At 37.0% G+C, this 15,744-nt stretch overlaps 2 protein-coding genes across 3 annotated transcripts; one reads left to right on the forward strand and one right to left on the reverse strand.

Annotated features, from left to right (window-relative positions):
• Positions 1-2,538, reverse strand: LOC127960274 (uncharacterized). The gene is made up of 2 exons (XM_052559912.1): positions 2,200-2,538; positions 1-1,458 (listed from the first exon to the last, which is right to left on the reverse strand). Exons 1-2 carry the CDS (start codon positions 2,438-2,440, stop codon positions 83-85), a joined length of 1,617 nt encoding a protein of 538 aa, XP_052415872.1. The 5' UTR covers positions 2,441-2,538; the 3' UTR covers positions 1-82.
• A 4,973-nt stretch (positions 2,539-7,511) lies between these two features.
• Positions 7,512-15,657, forward strand: desmb (desmin b). 2 transcript variants are annotated; one of them, XM_052559460.1, is made up of 9 exons: positions 7,512-8,155; positions 9,894-9,954; positions 10,072-10,167; positions 10,833-10,994; positions 13,398-13,523; positions 13,610-13,830; positions 13,942-13,985; positions 14,807-14,895; positions 15,204-15,657. In XM_052559460.1, exons 1-9 carry the CDS (start codon positions 7,575-7,577, stop codon positions 15,243-15,245), a joined length of 1,422 nt encoding a protein of 473 aa, XP_052415420.1. In that variant the 5' UTR covers positions 7,512-7,574; the 3' UTR covers positions 15,246-15,657. The 2 variants fall into 2 exon arrangements, with proteins under 2 accessions (XP_052415420.1, XP_052415422.1); XM_052559462.1 differs by having other exon boundaries at positions 7,525-8,155; positions 14,807-14,904.
• Positions 15,658-15,744: the final 87 nt, after the last annotated feature.

The raw sequence follows: 15,744 nt of genomic DNA on the forward strand, positions 1-15,744 counted from the left end.
TCCTTTTCAATCATTTATTATTACAACGTGACAAAGTAATGAAGAATATAGAGATCACATTTAGTTTGTTTTATGTCGTGGTTTACAGATTCATGACACCGGGGCACATATTAGTCAGGGCACAGCACACAGTCACAACCTTGTCAAGGAACATCATGTCCTCGTCGTCACATGAGGCGATCATGCTCACCGGTACGGCTTCACTAAGCATGATGTACTTTCTGCGCACACTTCCCACCACCCTGTTCAAGTGGACCCTGAGGTGAGCTATCTTGCGTGTCTCCTCCGCATCTTTCATAACTAGCTTTTGTTTTTTCACTTCGGCACACATTAGTCCGACATTCTCCCCGATGTCAAACCCACGATCCGCCAACACCAAGTCTCCAGGCAACAGTTTATCAAGAAGGCCACTACTCTCAATAACATACTTGTCACTGACACCATCTCCCCACCCTTTAGAAACGAAAGCAATAGCTCCACGTGGTGTAATGCCAATGAGATACTTCAGCGTGTGCTTTTGTGAAGATCTCTGTGCTATAGCTCTCCGATTTGATGCTCTCTCTGCGTTAATTTCAAAGCAGTCCACGATTACTGCAACGTGATTGCCAAAAGCTTCCACAAATTGTTGTAACATGCTGCCCTTCAAGCAATATCTCTCTGGCCAGTGCACCAAAGGGCTGAGTTGTGTAAACATTGCACTTATGGTGTCTCTGAATGTGGTGGACACAGTCTGTGGATCTGTGCCGAAGAGGTGTGCAATGTGCTGGATTGGCAGATTCAGCCTCAGGCGCATCAGAGTTAAAAAGAGCATCTGAAAAGGGGAAAGTTTGCATCCTGTCTGCGGTAGGCAAGGAACAAGCTGCGTCAGCACACCCATCAGAACTGCAAAACTTGGCAGCCCAGTGTAGTACTTGACCCTATCTTCATCATCTCCCAAAAAATCCTCAGACATTGTCTTTTGGGAGACCTCTTCCTTCAGTAGCCTGTTCTCCTCTAATAAGCGGTTAATTTCAGCACGTCTGCAGTTACAGAAACTACATTCCTGCTGTTCTTCAAGTTCGTACGTTGATGGAGCTTCATCATTCTGTAAGCTATGTGAAGCTTCATCCGATGGTGGATTTTCATCCGATGGTGGATCTTCGTCTGGTGGTGGATCTTCGTCTGGTGGTGGATCTTCATCCGATGGTGGATCTTCATCTGATGGTGGATCTTCATCTGATGGTGGATCTTCATCCGATGGTGCATCATCTTCCAGTGTTACATCCACATCCATCTCCAATTTCACATCTGGTAGAGCTGGTGATGTTGCAGCTGCAGCATATTTCTGTTTGAGAGCTTTCTGTCTCTTTGACCTACGGGTACACCGCTCAGGACGCGGTGCTTTCACCTCTGTGTGCCCGAGATGTAATGACGGCACCCAGTCAGGATGACACTCAAGCATTTCATAGGCTGGTTTGCCTGATTAGAAGAAAGAAAACAATTCTTTGATTAGTCACACTAACAATGAAACATTTGAAATAATCATGAATTTTCCACATAATAAAGTGACTCATTATCATTACAGTTTAAAATAATTTGATTTTGATTTTATTTAATTCTTTCTTGTGATAGCGAAGCTGAATTACTCCGGTCTTAATTACTCCAGTGATCCTTTAAAATTCATACAATCTTTTTATTACATGCATTTGGTGCTTAATTATTATCACTTATTAAAAATGGTTCTAAGGAATGCTGAAACATTTTTTTTTCTGTGTAATATTTCTGTGGAAACTGATGCATATTCAAAAGAACAGCCTTTATTTAAAAATAGTATTACAGTCTTTACGTCACTTTTGATCCATTGATATAAATAATATCGTTATCAGTAAAATCACGTAAAATATTAAGAAGATAACAAGAAATGTTTCTTGAGCACAAAATGAGCATATTACAATGATTTCTGTTAGATCTTGTGACACTGAAGTCTGGAGTAGTGGCAGCAGAAAATGTAGCTTTGCCATCACAATGATACATTGTATACTGAAACAGCAAATGTATCCCAGGACAAAATAAAATCGTGATCTTTTGACCGTTATAATATATGCATTATTTAGTCAGCTAACGTTAGTTGTTCAAAGTTGGCTGTGTAGCTCCTCGCCATGTTTGCATTTCTAGCAGCAACAACGTAACAGTGTGATGTGTGTCTTGATTATAGTTTACCTGAGAGAAAATGCCGTGAACACACAAACATGTGTCGGGAAATGTTGTCGAATGTGATGTCTTCGCGTTTTATGGCTGATACCCAAGCCATGCGACGCCTCTTTGTTAACTCGGCGATCTGATTCCCAAGATGTTGCTTCCAAGCTGGAAAGCTGAAAAATCGCACTCCATTTAAAATGCGTTTTCCATACCGGTCCTGCGAACGGTTATTGCAGTTAATAACACAGCAAGAGTTCACCATTCCTGCGTGTTTTTGTTGTATAATAATACAAACTCAGATGCCCGCCTACTGGCTCAGCTTCCGTGTTCTAAAAACCCACAATGCCTTGCGTTCTTCTTCTTTTTCTTCTTTTGAAAATTTATGGTGGGTGGCAAACAAACGATAGGTGCATTCTCGCCACCTACTGGGCTGGAATGTGGATCATTGAAGGAATAGGGAGAATCAAATTAATTATAATAAAAACGAATCTAAATCCTTTTAAACAGATCTACTTTTTATGTCATTAAACAATTATATATTTTATTATGATTCAAGCCATTATTCAACAGAGTTTTAGGTGTAATATTTTCTATCACAATTTATTTTTATTCTTCCAACAGAAATGCTCTTTCATTAACATAAGCAGAACAATGTAAAAGTGCATACTTAACAGACTACGGCTCCCACACTCATGCTTATTTATTTTATATAGAGAAAATTGTAAAGTGGTAAAGTAGTCTGGTAATGATTGATCTTCTCTTCTACGACCAAAATTAACTCCTCTTACACAAACTTGATATTTAATATGATAAAGATGTCTTCCTCTCTCCTCCTTATTACAAACTTCTTCCCATCTAATTTTTATTGCTGTTCTTATTTTAGCCTTAACTTCTTTGCTTAGTGGAATAATAATTTCTTTATGTGCTCATTTCAGTGTCTATTTTGCTCAATGATCCGCAACCTCACGTGCTAGAACCCACAGGAAACATATCTTATTTCCTGTCGTATTTACTTTATACATACATAAAATATTTTAATACAAAATATCATTTCATATACTGTCAATTCTGTGGACAGGAAAATGCAATTATTTTACAAAATATTTCTGATATTCTAGAAAATACAAAACAATATAACAAGGATTACTTATTCTTCCATGTCTACTTTTGGACAACAATGGTATTACTGCCTTCATCTGTGAGTTAAAAGGTCTATTAATTTAAGGAGCTCAGCTGAAAACACCGTGGGACCCTAGCCGGGGGTTTCGAAAAGTTAGAAAAGGTAGGCCTAAAGGTTTTTCAAAAAAATTATAATGGTGCATAAACAGATTTTATGCTAGTTTGTTATCGGTTGCTATAATTTGATTGCCTGCTACTGGCCGTATTTGTTGATTTTTCAGTATTTTTCATCATAATATTACCTTTTAATTTACAACTTGATTGCACATACTCTTATGGATAATTTTTTTTTTTTTCATTTATAGCACCCCCATGGATAGAATTTGACACAACTTGTGGTGTGACCTCATGTCCTTTGTTTCTTTCAGTTTGGACTTTGCATTCAGAACTTTTAAAGTAAGACTTACTGAGTAAGTCCATTAGTGAAAATAGGCAATGCCCAAGAATTTTAATTGACTTTTATCTTAAAAAAAAAACTATGACATACGTTTTTTTTGTTAACTGGGAACAGCCTTCCAAGTTAGGAGTATCTGTCATTATATCAAATATAATATATATATATATAATTTAATATAATAATTAAGCTATGGGAAATTAAGCAAACCATGGAGAAACACAGCATAAAAGGAAACATGTTCACTCAAACCAATAACCACAAAAACACACGTCAGCATTAAAATAATTAAAATTTTCTTAGATGAGTATAAAATAAGTGCACATACAGTTAGATGTACATTCTTATGTTTGTGTACTGTTGCCAGGTTGCAATACAATAATTAAAAACATGATCTACCCCCCTTTCCCAATGCAAGAGCACACACAGCCCAGGAGCAGGAGGTTAAACTGATGATTCACAAAACTTCATTACAACATATAGCATTTCCATATACATTTTGTCTTATGCCATTCTAAATAAGGAATAATAAAATTCTTTAATCGTATGCATGAATTGATTTCAAGCTTAAATCTGAGTGACATTTTACAGCAATGTGCTGTATGCCCCTGAACTTTTAGGGTGTGACGTGGTTTTGGCCACAGAATATTTTTATTCAGTCACAAAACTAAAGTGAAATGTCACCGCTTCTATGTGAATAACAACATCTGATGGTAAAAGTTCACACTTTCTTATTAAAGCTGTTTCAAAGAAAACAGGAACTTTGTACAACTTTGATAAACTCTGAGTTTATAACCATTTGATATGTTTTGGCCAGCAATTATTTTGTATTAATCTAGCAAATAAATTAAATTGAGTAAATACAACTCAGTCATCTTGTACTTTACTGACACCTAAAGGCACGATAGCATCATGCAATAGAAATGCACTGTTCACGTGTTTTTGTGACACATTATTTAAATCAGAAAACCATTGTTGAAAGCACGTTTAAATACAACACTTTTCTTCATCATTTTATCAAAGCAAACATTCTCAGTATCCCTTTGCTGAGCTGAGAGGCTTGTACACCTTATATAGAGCTTCAAGAGATAGAAGAGGATGGGAGAAAAGGCAAATAAACAGGAGGAGAGAGGGAAAGTAGAAGAAAAGAAGATGTGTTTACATTCTCTGTCACCTGTGCTCTCTCTCTCCTGTCGTCTGAAGGCTTCCAGAGAAGCTTTTGTAAAGATGGAATTCCAGTCCTCTTACTCTGTGTATAAATATGTTTGAGAAGAACCATTGACAGCCACCAGAGGCTTGTAACAATTATATGCCTTATTTGATCAGCTTACAAAAGGTCTGAAATCCCTGCACACTTTACAATATTATAGATTATATATGAAAACAGGCCTTGATCTCCACTTTTTCAGAATATTATGAACATTTGCAGAAATATAGGTTTGTCTTTACATGTACAGCTTTAGATCATTTCTCCTATACTACTGCAAATCTGAATCAGGAGTTTTCAGCAGAACTATTAGGTGGTTTGCTAATATTTTTTCCCCCTAAATATTATATGTGAAATAATGAACATATAGGGGGAATTACAATAATAATTTATCAAGAAATAAAGGAATAGTTCAACCAAAAATGGAAATGTACTCACCCTCAGGCAATCCGAGATGAAGAGATTGTTTCTTCGTCAGAAATGTACAATTGCATGACTTGTTCACCTGTGGCTCCCCTGGAGTGAATGGGTGCTGTCAGAATGAGAGTCCTAACAGCTGATAAAAACATTATCAGTTAACATGTGAAGTAAAAAGCTGTGTGTTTGGAATAAACAAATCCATCATTAATCATGTTTTAACTGCAAACCAATTGCTTTTGGTTAAAATATGAATCCTCTAGCTATCCATAATTGCTTTCTCCAGTGAAATCATCTTGTCATCTTGTCTGAATCAGGAAAGAAATAGATGTTAACTGATGGACAGGAGTCATGTCAGTTACTTGTGGGTTATTGTGATTTCTTATAAGTTATTGCACCCATTCACTGCAGAGGATCCATTAGTGAGCAAGTAATGCAATGCAAAATTTCTCCAAATCTGAAACAAACTCATTCTAGATGTTTAATTGTCCCTCTCACATTAAAATGTGTTGGATAAATTAAAACATATTCATTATAAATATATACATATTTTAATTACTTTGCAATGTAATAATGACATACAGTAATATTGTAGTAGGTTACTAGATGTGATTTTAGGCAAGACTTTAAATGCAACATTGAATTTCATACATGTATGTAACAGGGAATCACTGCTCTCCATCTTGTCCACTAAAAGGAGTCCTTGGCCTAATAAACAAGAAGACCCCGGGTTTATAGCATTGTTTGCAACTTCAACCAAACTCCACCATGCCTCTAAATCATATGAAATCTTTGACTTTTGATCTTCAAAGACATCTTCCAGTGGGATAGGTACTTTTATTTTTATATTATATTATTCAGGGTTTTGTTGAAACATCTTAAATCTGCTCTCCTTCAGTAGTGACATGTGAAATGCCATTGTCAATAATGACACAATGAGTTGCAGGAGGAGAGGATCATGTCCTTGCTGTTTCCAGAGAAGGTGCACAGGCTTGCATCTTCTCCTCTGTTCATGCCTTTCCTTTTAAAGGCAGCTTAGATAAACCTTCTGCTCAATTTGTGCTCATCTGTTTACCAGCTTTAGGTGCTGGACTAACAATGTGACATTTTCTCAAGCTGTTATCAGGACATTTACAAATGGCAGAGAGCTGCAGTGACATCTGTGTGGTTATTTATGGAATTCCAATGTGAATGATTTTACATTTTTCTCATTAACAAACGATACATCTTTGAGGAATGATTTTATTTTCATTGTGGCCTTTTGCATTTGAAATTAAACTTAAAGGAATAGTTCAACCTAAAAGGAAAATTCAGTCATTACCCTCACCCTCATGTCTTTGCAAACCTGTCTGACTTGCTGCAAAAGAACATATTTTAAAAGTTCTATATGATTTTGTCCATACCAATTATTTTATAACTGAAATACTACTAAAGTTTGTGTTAATATTTTGAATTGTACGTATTAATTTTGAATTTTTTTTAGTTTCCAATTGAATTTTAGTCAGTTTTAGCGGTTTTGTTGAGTGTCATTTTTATTAGTTTTTATTTTATCTTTTCAAATACGTCGTTATTATTATTATTATTATTATTATTATTATTATTATTAATGATTTTAGTTTTAGTTAACTTTTTTTAGTTGACTTCACGAACCTGGCATATACATTGAAAGTTGATGGGGTCTCTAAAATGTAATTTGGCATGTATTTATTTATGCAAGCAGAAAGTCTTACAGGTTTGGCATTACATGAGGGTGAGTAAATGATGACACCATCACATGGCATGACATGATTGACTATCACTTTAATTAGAAAAAAGAATAATATAAACATACATATATATACTTGTAATTTCCCAGGCTTGCTGGTATGGACCAGACAGTCAGATACGTTTAAATGATGAGATCACCACTGTGAGGGGCACAGTGGGTTCTCTCTTTCAGCTTTCAGCTTCTTGTGCCAAAAGTTGGAACAGCTGGGCAGTGAGTGAAAGAGATAGGATGGGAGAAATGATTTGTTAGGTTTAAGATGGAGAAGATGGTATGAGAGAGAGGAGGTGGGCTGAAGTACTTTGGGGTAGCTGGGGAGGGAGGGGGCAGAAGCCTACAAATAGTTACAGATAAGCATCCCATGCGCTCATTCTGTCTCTGTCCTCTCCAGAGGGTGTTTGTATTCATCTGGTCTGTCCTTCTTTTGCTCCAACATGAGCCACTACGCCTCTTCCTCATCGTCTTCATCATACCGTCGAATGTTTGGTGGTCCTGGCTACCTGACACCACCAATGTCCCGTGCAATGTTCGGCCGAGCCTCGACTGGGGGGTCCAGCAGCTCTCGGGTCAGCTCCAGAGTCTACGAGCTCAGCAAGTCCTCTACTCCCACTCCTGGATTCTCCAGTTATCGAGCCTCCTCCTACAGTTTGCCCAACTTGTCTGCGGGCTATACCCGCTCCTATGGTGGCATGGGTGAAACGCTGGACTTCAACTTGGCCGACGCACTCAACCAGGAGTTTCTCCAAACACGCACCAATGAGAAAGCTGAACTTCAGCACCTAAACGACAGATTTGCCAACTACATTGAGAAGGTCCGCATGCTGGAGCAGCAAAACCAGGCAATGGTGATTGAGGTGGAGCGCTTGAAGGGGCGGGAGCCCACACGGATCGCCGACCTGTATGAGGATGAGATGAGGGAGCTGAGAAGAGAGATCGATGTGGTCACCAGTCACAGATCACGTGTGGAGGTGGAGAGGGATAACTTGGCAGATGACCTGCAGAAACTGAAACTCAGGTGAGATGCATTAAGCATGAATCTCTACTGGAGGAAACACCTTAAATTAGCCTAAATTGGTTTAACAGTCTGGTAAGGCTGGTCTGGTTTGTTTAAGACTGGCTTGTTTTGGTCTGGGTCTTGGGCACTTTCCAGGTGGTCAGGCTACGAAAAATTGCTGCTTCTCTCTTAAAAATAAAGGTTCAAAAAGGAATTTTTGCAATTAATTGCTGCACAGAAGAGCTATTTTCCACCTTATGGAACCATCAATGCCAATAAAGGACCTTTATATTTAAGACTTTTGGCCAGACCAGGAGTACAAAAAGATCATCCGAAGACCACCTTAGCCAGGTCAGCAAACCAGTTTAAAAAAACTTTTTTTTCAGCATGATACAAAAGAAAGAGGGGCTTAAAGGAGTACACTTGTAAACAGATGTTATTTGATTATTCAAAAATGCACGCAAATTTTATTCATGTATTCCTTGTGGTACTGAAGCTGTCAACCCACTCTCGAGTTTCATATTTAGAAACACACAGTACATTACATAACAATCTAGAGTCATTCAGTGCCAACAGGGAAACAAACATGATATCTCCCCATAGCAAATACCCCACACACATTCTGCTGCCCCAGACAGCAAAGATAACACAATCTGAGAGAAATACAAACATCACATTCATACATAGCACAATGTGAAGTCTATATCACAGCAACAGGAGCACTTGTTACTCTTGTGAAATATGTAACAAATGGAGGAGAGAAAAGTCTCCAGTTAAAATAAAATGTATTTCATGTATTGATTACAAATTAACACAACACAATGGAAACAAGCCACAATGCAACAGAAACAAGCCACAGTACAAAGGAAACAAATCACAACATAACAAATTAGCACAACACAACAAAAACCAGCAGCAACACAACAGAAACAAGCCATAACGCAACAGAAATAAGCCACAACACAACGGAAACAAGCAGCAACACAGAGGGAAACATGCCACAACATTACAAAATTAGCACAACACAAAAGAAATAAGCGACAACACAACAGAAACATGCCCCATCATAACAAAATTAACACAACAGATTGGAAACGAGCCACAAAACAACAGAAACAGGCTACGAAATTAGCACGACACAACAAAATTAGTTAGTTAATGTGTTGTATTGTGGCGATTTCATTGTGTTGCGGAGATTTCTTGTGTTATGCACTACTGGGCCACTGTAGGGACATTCTTCTCAACATGGCCAAACAAAAACAGTTGGAGAAGAAGAAAATGTATATAATCAGTTTGAAAGACCACTGAGAGACTGCTGGGCACAGGTGTTTCAGGGTCACTGGAGTGTTCCAATGTGTTCTTTATTTAATGCTTAAAAAATATTCAAATTGCCTGTCTCTTTAGTAACCAAGCTAAGAAATGATTAAACATGACTTCATCTGGCCTACCAACCAATTATGAATGCAATAAAATGCTATATCAGGCCTAGACACGTTATTAAAGGCTTAAGGAAACTTCCTTTATAAAGGAAGCGTTTGTTCTATCAAGCATTTTGTTTACAATAGTCTAGCTTTACTTCTAGCTTTATTCAGGAGTTAGTCAGCCTAAATGTGCTGCCCTCACTCCATCTTCCAGCAGGGAAAGCTTTGTGTGAGGTTGCTGTAAACCTTCAGTCTATAAAAGGAAAGGAAATAGGCTGGCTGTAATAAATATGATATATTTAACTCCCTTCTCCCATTCTCCATCTTCTTCTCACCAGGCTTCAGGAGGAGATTGCCCTGAGGGAAGAGGCAGAGAATAATCTGGCCGCTTTCAGAGCAGTAAGTTCCCTAAAACACAAAACCCCCTCTCTTGAATTCCATTCTGTTTTATTTTCAAATTAGTAATGAATAATAAAATGTGGCTTAGTTTTATTTTGACATTGCATTCAATTTCAGGACGTGGATGCTGCCACTTTGGCCCGTCTGGATCTGGAAAGACGCGTAGAGACTCTCCAAGAGGAGATTGCCTTCCTCAAGAGGATCCATGAGGAGGTTAGCACATTTAAGGACATTTAATTTTTATTGTCTGTGCCAGTAAAATGATGTAAAACACAGACTACAGGCAAGCCAACTTAAAATGTAACACATCTCATATAAACTCTGGTATTAATTACTTTCTTCAGTTAAAAAATGATTCACTGGTTATTATTGGTAGTATTGCAAAGAGACAATCAGTGAGTCGGATAGTCATCTGTCTTGTACAAACTCAAAATTATTCATTTCAATATTTAGATTTGAAAATTCAGTCCATTTTAGTGAATCAGTGTGTTAGAGCTTGTGCAAGTTAATCTCTTAAGAAAAATTTTAAATGATTCAATAAATTATTAGTTTACTTTAATTAGGATTGTGTTTGACATTCCAGCTTCACCATAGTTTTCAATTAGCTTAATGCTACTAGAGTTTCAAGCTAGAGTTTTAAAGTAGCTTCCTCCACACTGCTGAGCTGAGTGAATCTAATCTCAGAGCTCTATTATACAGCTGCATCTGTTCCTTGAGATTAGACAGCTACTTTAAAACAGCTTCTGACAAGCGTTTGTTTCACGGCCAGCTGTTTGAGATGTTTGAGATTAGTCCTGCCATTAGTTCTATCAGCAATGCCATGCTGCTTTATTAAAACAAGCACTATACACACAAGCTATTTCTTTCTCTCTGTGTAGGAAATTCGTGAGTTGCAGGCCCAGATGCAAGAGAGTCAAGTCCAAATCCAGATGGACATGTCCAAACCGGACCTGACTGCTGCCCTGAGGGACATCCGTGCTCAGTATGAAGGCATCGCTGCAAAGAACATCGCAGAGGCTGAGGATTGGTACAAGTCAAAGGTGAGACAGAAGAAAAGGAAAAAAAAAACTTTAGATTTTTACCTTTTACATTATCACCATTAGGTATCACTTAAAATATCTGACTTAAGATACCTCAGGGTCTCGTCTCTGACAACGTATCCCCAAAGTGTCTAAAGCAACACTAATAAATGTATACTCCTGGATGTCTCGTCCCTTTTGAACACTATTACTTAGGACTAAAATCCTACTTTTTTACCTTTACGTTGTTTTCTGGTCAATGTAACCCAGAAATTATGTTTTGTTTTGGGATACGGTTTTGAAATCCCCCAAAAAAGATGGCCTACAAAAAAAATCGCTTACAAATTTCTTATTATTCTATATTATTGTGAAATCTTTTTCACAACTTGTTTTCCTTCAGTTAAAACAAGTTTTGTATTTCTATTTTGACTCATTTGAGCATAGGCCCCAATGATCCAATTAGTTTATTTGGCTCAGTTTTGAGTGTACGTTGCCAAAACACTCTTAAAAATAAAGGTCCTTAAAAGTAATACCATTAAAGAATCATTTTTGGATCCACAAAGAACCATTAAAGGGGTCATATGACACTGCTGAAAATATCATTAATGCATTTGTTGCATCACTACTTACATCCCCTCCTTGTTTTCAAATCGGAAGTAAGTCCATACATCTGATTTAAAGGGGGGGGGGGGGGGGTGAAATGGGTGAAATGCTCGTTTTCACTCAATATCCTGTTAATCTTGAGTACCTATAGAGTAGTACTGCATCCTTCATAACTCCAAAAAGTCTTTAGTTTTATTATATTTATAAGAGAAAGATAGTCTGTACCGATTTTTCCTGGAAAAACACGACCGACTGGAGGCGTGACGTTTGGGCGGAGCTAAAGAATCACGAGCGTCAGTAGGCTTTTGCGTTGACAGCGTTTGGAAGCTGTGACATTACCGTGAGGAAAAAAACATCCAAAACAAACCATGGCTAACAGTCAGATTCAGCCGTTTATTTATGATCCAGAATCAGATCCAGAGGCTGAAATTTAACAAGAGCAGCATCAGCAATGACGTCTCTATGTGGTATGTACTGAAACTGTATATATCCACTCAGTACTACTCTATAGGTACTCAAGATTAACAGGAGATTTGAGTGAAAACGAGCATTTCACCCCCCCCCCCCCCCCCTTTAACTTTTTGAGACTGTAGTCTTTGAAACTTTACAGATCTTATTTATGCTCCAAGAGCTTGTAACACTCCAAAGAGAAAGGAAATTTTGCATTGTATGAGCCCTTTAAGTAAAAAGTTATGTAAAGAACAATGTCCGTTTTACCTTTTTATAATCTGAAGAACCTTCTTTCACCAAAAAGAAACTTCTCTGAAACAGAAAAGTTCTTCAGATGTTAAAGGTTCTTTATGGAACTTCTATGGCATTGTGAAGCACCTTTATATTTAAGAGTGAATAATTCACATTGCTTTTTTTCAATCAAAAACTTTATAAGCTCATATAAACTTTATAAGTTGCATAAGTCAAAACAGAAATACAAAACACGTTTTAATTGAAATAAAACAAGTTGGAAAAGACTGAATGCAATAATATATCATACCAAGAAATTTACAAGTTTTTTTTACTGGGAATGCCAGATTAAAGGGTTACTCCACCTTAAAATGAACATCTTTTGATGTTCCATATTTTGGAAAAGGGGAGGCTTGTGACGGTTCCATTGACTGTCAAGTGAGTTACACTGTCAAGGTCCAGAAAGGTATGAAAGATATCGTCAGAATAGTCCATCTGCCATCAGTGGTTTAACCGTAACATTATGAAGCAACAAGAATACTTTTTGTACATGAAGAAAAGAAAAATAGTGACTTTATTCAACAATTTGTCTCCCCTGTGTGTCATTTCGAAGAACATACACACAGAAAATAAAACACTGCTTGAGTTCTGTGGATATTCTGCGAAATGGCACTTCGGTGATGGGGAATAACACAGATGAAACAAATTGTTGAATAAAGTAATTAATTTTGTTTTCTTAATAACGTACTAAAATTATTCTTGTTGCTTCATACAATTCAGATTGAATCACTGATGGCAGATGGACTATTCTGACAATGTATTTCATACTTTTCTGAACCTTGACACTGCAATTTACTTGGCAGCCAATGAAACAAGTCACAAGCCTCCCGGTTTTCATCCAAAATATCATAAATTTTGTTTAAGCTTTTACAGGTTTGGAATGACATGGGGTTTAGTTATTAATGACAAAATTTTCATTTTGGGTTAGAGTATGCCTTTAAGCAAATTATTTTCTGACAAGCATAAAACGTAGCTTTGTTGTATTTAAGTTTCAAAGTATCTTCCTCAAAACTGGTGAACTGGGTGAGAAAAATGAAAGGAAAACCTGCTGAACACTGATCGTTGTATTTTCACCATTAGGTGTCAGATCTTAACCAAGCAGTGAGCAAGAACAACGAGGCTCTCAAACAAGCCAAGCTGGACACCATGGAGTACAGACACCAGATTCAGTCCTACACCTGTGAGATCGACTCCCTCAAGGGCACCGTATGTTTCATCTGTTCTGATGTGGACATAACATGTTCTTTGTCTTTCTCCATGTGGCATTCATCTCTTTGTCTCTCACGCTGTAGAACGAGTCTCTCATGAGGCAGATGAGAGACATGGAGGATCGTCATGGTCGTGAGGCTGGTGCTTTCCAGGACAACATCGCCAGGCTGGAGGCAGAGATTGCCAACATGAAGGACGAGATGGCACGTCACCTGCGAGAATATCAGGACCTGCTCAATGTTAAGATGGCCCTGGATGTGGAGATCGCCACCTACAGGAAACTGCTGGAAGGAGAGGAGAGCAGGTACAAAGGAAATGAAAAAAAGTTGTCCTTGTTTTAAACATACTCCGCCCCTTCTGCTTATTTTAATAACTTTTTGTTACTTTTTACCTTTCCTCCTCTCTCACCTTAAAGGATTGTGATGCCCATGCAGTCATATTCCACTTTAAGCTTTAGAGGTAAGATGGAAACCTTGTGATATACTAAATATGTAGATGTTTCCTCATGAGACCACAAGGAGGCGCTGTACCTACCTGCATAGATTTCTGCATTTTTTTGTTGTTGTTGTCTTGTGAATAATTTAAAATAAAATAATACTAATTATTATTCTTAATTACAAAACATGAGGTAAACAGGGATTTAAATTTACATTTTAAATTAATTTTTTTACAAAGTTAAAAACAGATATATTAATATGAATATTTATAGCAGTATCATTTAATATGAATATTTAGGGTTAGTAATTTCTTTTTTGAAAGTAATAAGTAATTGTATTCAGCAGATGCACATTTTTGTTTGATTTCTAAAAATAAATTTTCTAATAAAAACTAGTCTTTTAACCATTCTGTTCAAAGGATCCTGAAAAATTCATCCTCAAAAAAAAAAAAAAAGTTTTGCACAAAAATATTAAGCAGATCTGTTTTCAACATAAGTAATAAGTAATGTTGGTAACACTTTGCTAAGGATCATTCTGTTAACATTAACTAACAATGAAACACACATCTAAAATGTTTATTAATCTGACTTAATGTTAATTTCAACAGTTTATACATTACTAAAATCAAAAGTTGCATCTGTTAATGGAACAGATAAATTTCACACACACAAAAAAAATATTATAAAAGATTAAGAAATACTGTAACAAATCTATTTTGCATGCTTAATAAATGTTAGTTAAAGCATTAATGTTTATTAAAATATTATTGTAAAATGTTACTAAAATTCTATGTATGTAAAATGAGTGTGCATTTTTTTTATATTGAATATACATTTTCAACAGAGACGAGTCCAGAGCACCAACAGAGAGCATCTGAAATGCACTCAAAGAAAACTGTCCTGATCAAGACCATTGAGACGCGTGATGGGGAGGTGTGATATGTGTGTAAACACACACACACACACACACACACACACACACACACACACACACACACACACCTCATTCCAGTGCTGTCTTTTCATTCCCTCCCGTATATAACCTCAACTTCCTTTGCAATATTAGTGTCATATACTAAAGTAAAATGTAAACATTTTTGAATACAGAACTTAAATACTATAAACAAATAAATAAAATGGGGATGGGAGGGGGGGGGGGGTTGCTTTGCAGGAGTGATTTCCTAACAAATTGGCTGCTTGTCGACAAAGAGCTTATGAAGTCTGTCTACTTCCCCCTACAGGTGGTGAGTGAATCTACACAACAGCAACAGGACTTCATGTAACCTTTGGACAAGGAGCTGCAACCAAAGAATCAAACCAAGATAAAAATAAAACCTTTAGGACAGTTTTTCATAATATGTAGTTTCTTTTGTTTTTCCACACATCCAAAAAGATACGAGCACATCTGTATGAGCGGGAGAAGAGAGTGATCACTTTCTTTTTAAATCTGTATTTCTAAGCATTTTAGTCCAGTTATACCCTATACTGTATGTCAGTTTGGAATAATGTAAGGTAGGTTAAACTCCAAGTTTCTGATAAGGTAAAAGAAGGACAGAAATAGTAAGGTGAATGCAGTGAATGGAGAGCGTAGAAGCAGAAAGCAGACTTAGAGCACATAAAATGATAAAGAGGACTGTGAGGACGGTGCCAAGCATGAGAAAAAATAAATTAAAGATACCTAAGCAACACATTCAATTTATGTTTTCTCTTTGTGTTTTTGTTTCTGAGTGCGACTTTTTACCTATACATGAGTATAAATATGCCCAGATAGAAAAAGCGAGA

The sequence above is a fragment of the Carassius gibelio genome, chromosome B6 (assembly GCF_023724105.1).
Source record: "Carassius gibelio isolate Cgi1373 ecotype wild population from Czech Republic chromosome B6, carGib1.2-hapl.c, whole genome shotgun sequence".
Classification (NCBI taxonomy): domain Eukaryota; kingdom Metazoa; phylum Chordata; class Actinopteri; order Cypriniformes; family Cyprinidae; genus Carassius; species Carassius gibelio.

Excerpts from the sequence above, each read along its gene's own strand:
- desmb (XM_052559460.1), top strand. The coding sequence starts at position 7,575 with ATGAGCCACTACGCCTCTTCCTCATCGTCTTCATCATACCGTCGAATG. Across the intron at positions 10,168-10,832 it reads TCAAGAGGATCCATGAGGAG|GAAATTCGTGAGTTGCAGGC; the intron begins GTTAGCACATTT and ends CTCTCTGTGTAG. Across the intron at positions 10,995-13,397 it reads AGGATTGGTACAAGTCAAAG|GTGTCAGATCTTAACCAAGC; the intron begins GTGAGACAGAAG and ends TTTCACCATTAG.
- LOC127960274 (XM_052559912.1), bottom strand. The coding sequence starts at position 2,440 with ATGGTGAACTCTTGCTGTGTTATTAACTGCAATAACCGTTCGCAGGAC. Across the intron at positions 1,459-2,199 it reads TTCACGGCATTTTCTCTCAG|GCAAACCAGCCTATGAAATG; the intron begins GTAAACTATAAT and ends TCTTCTAATCAG.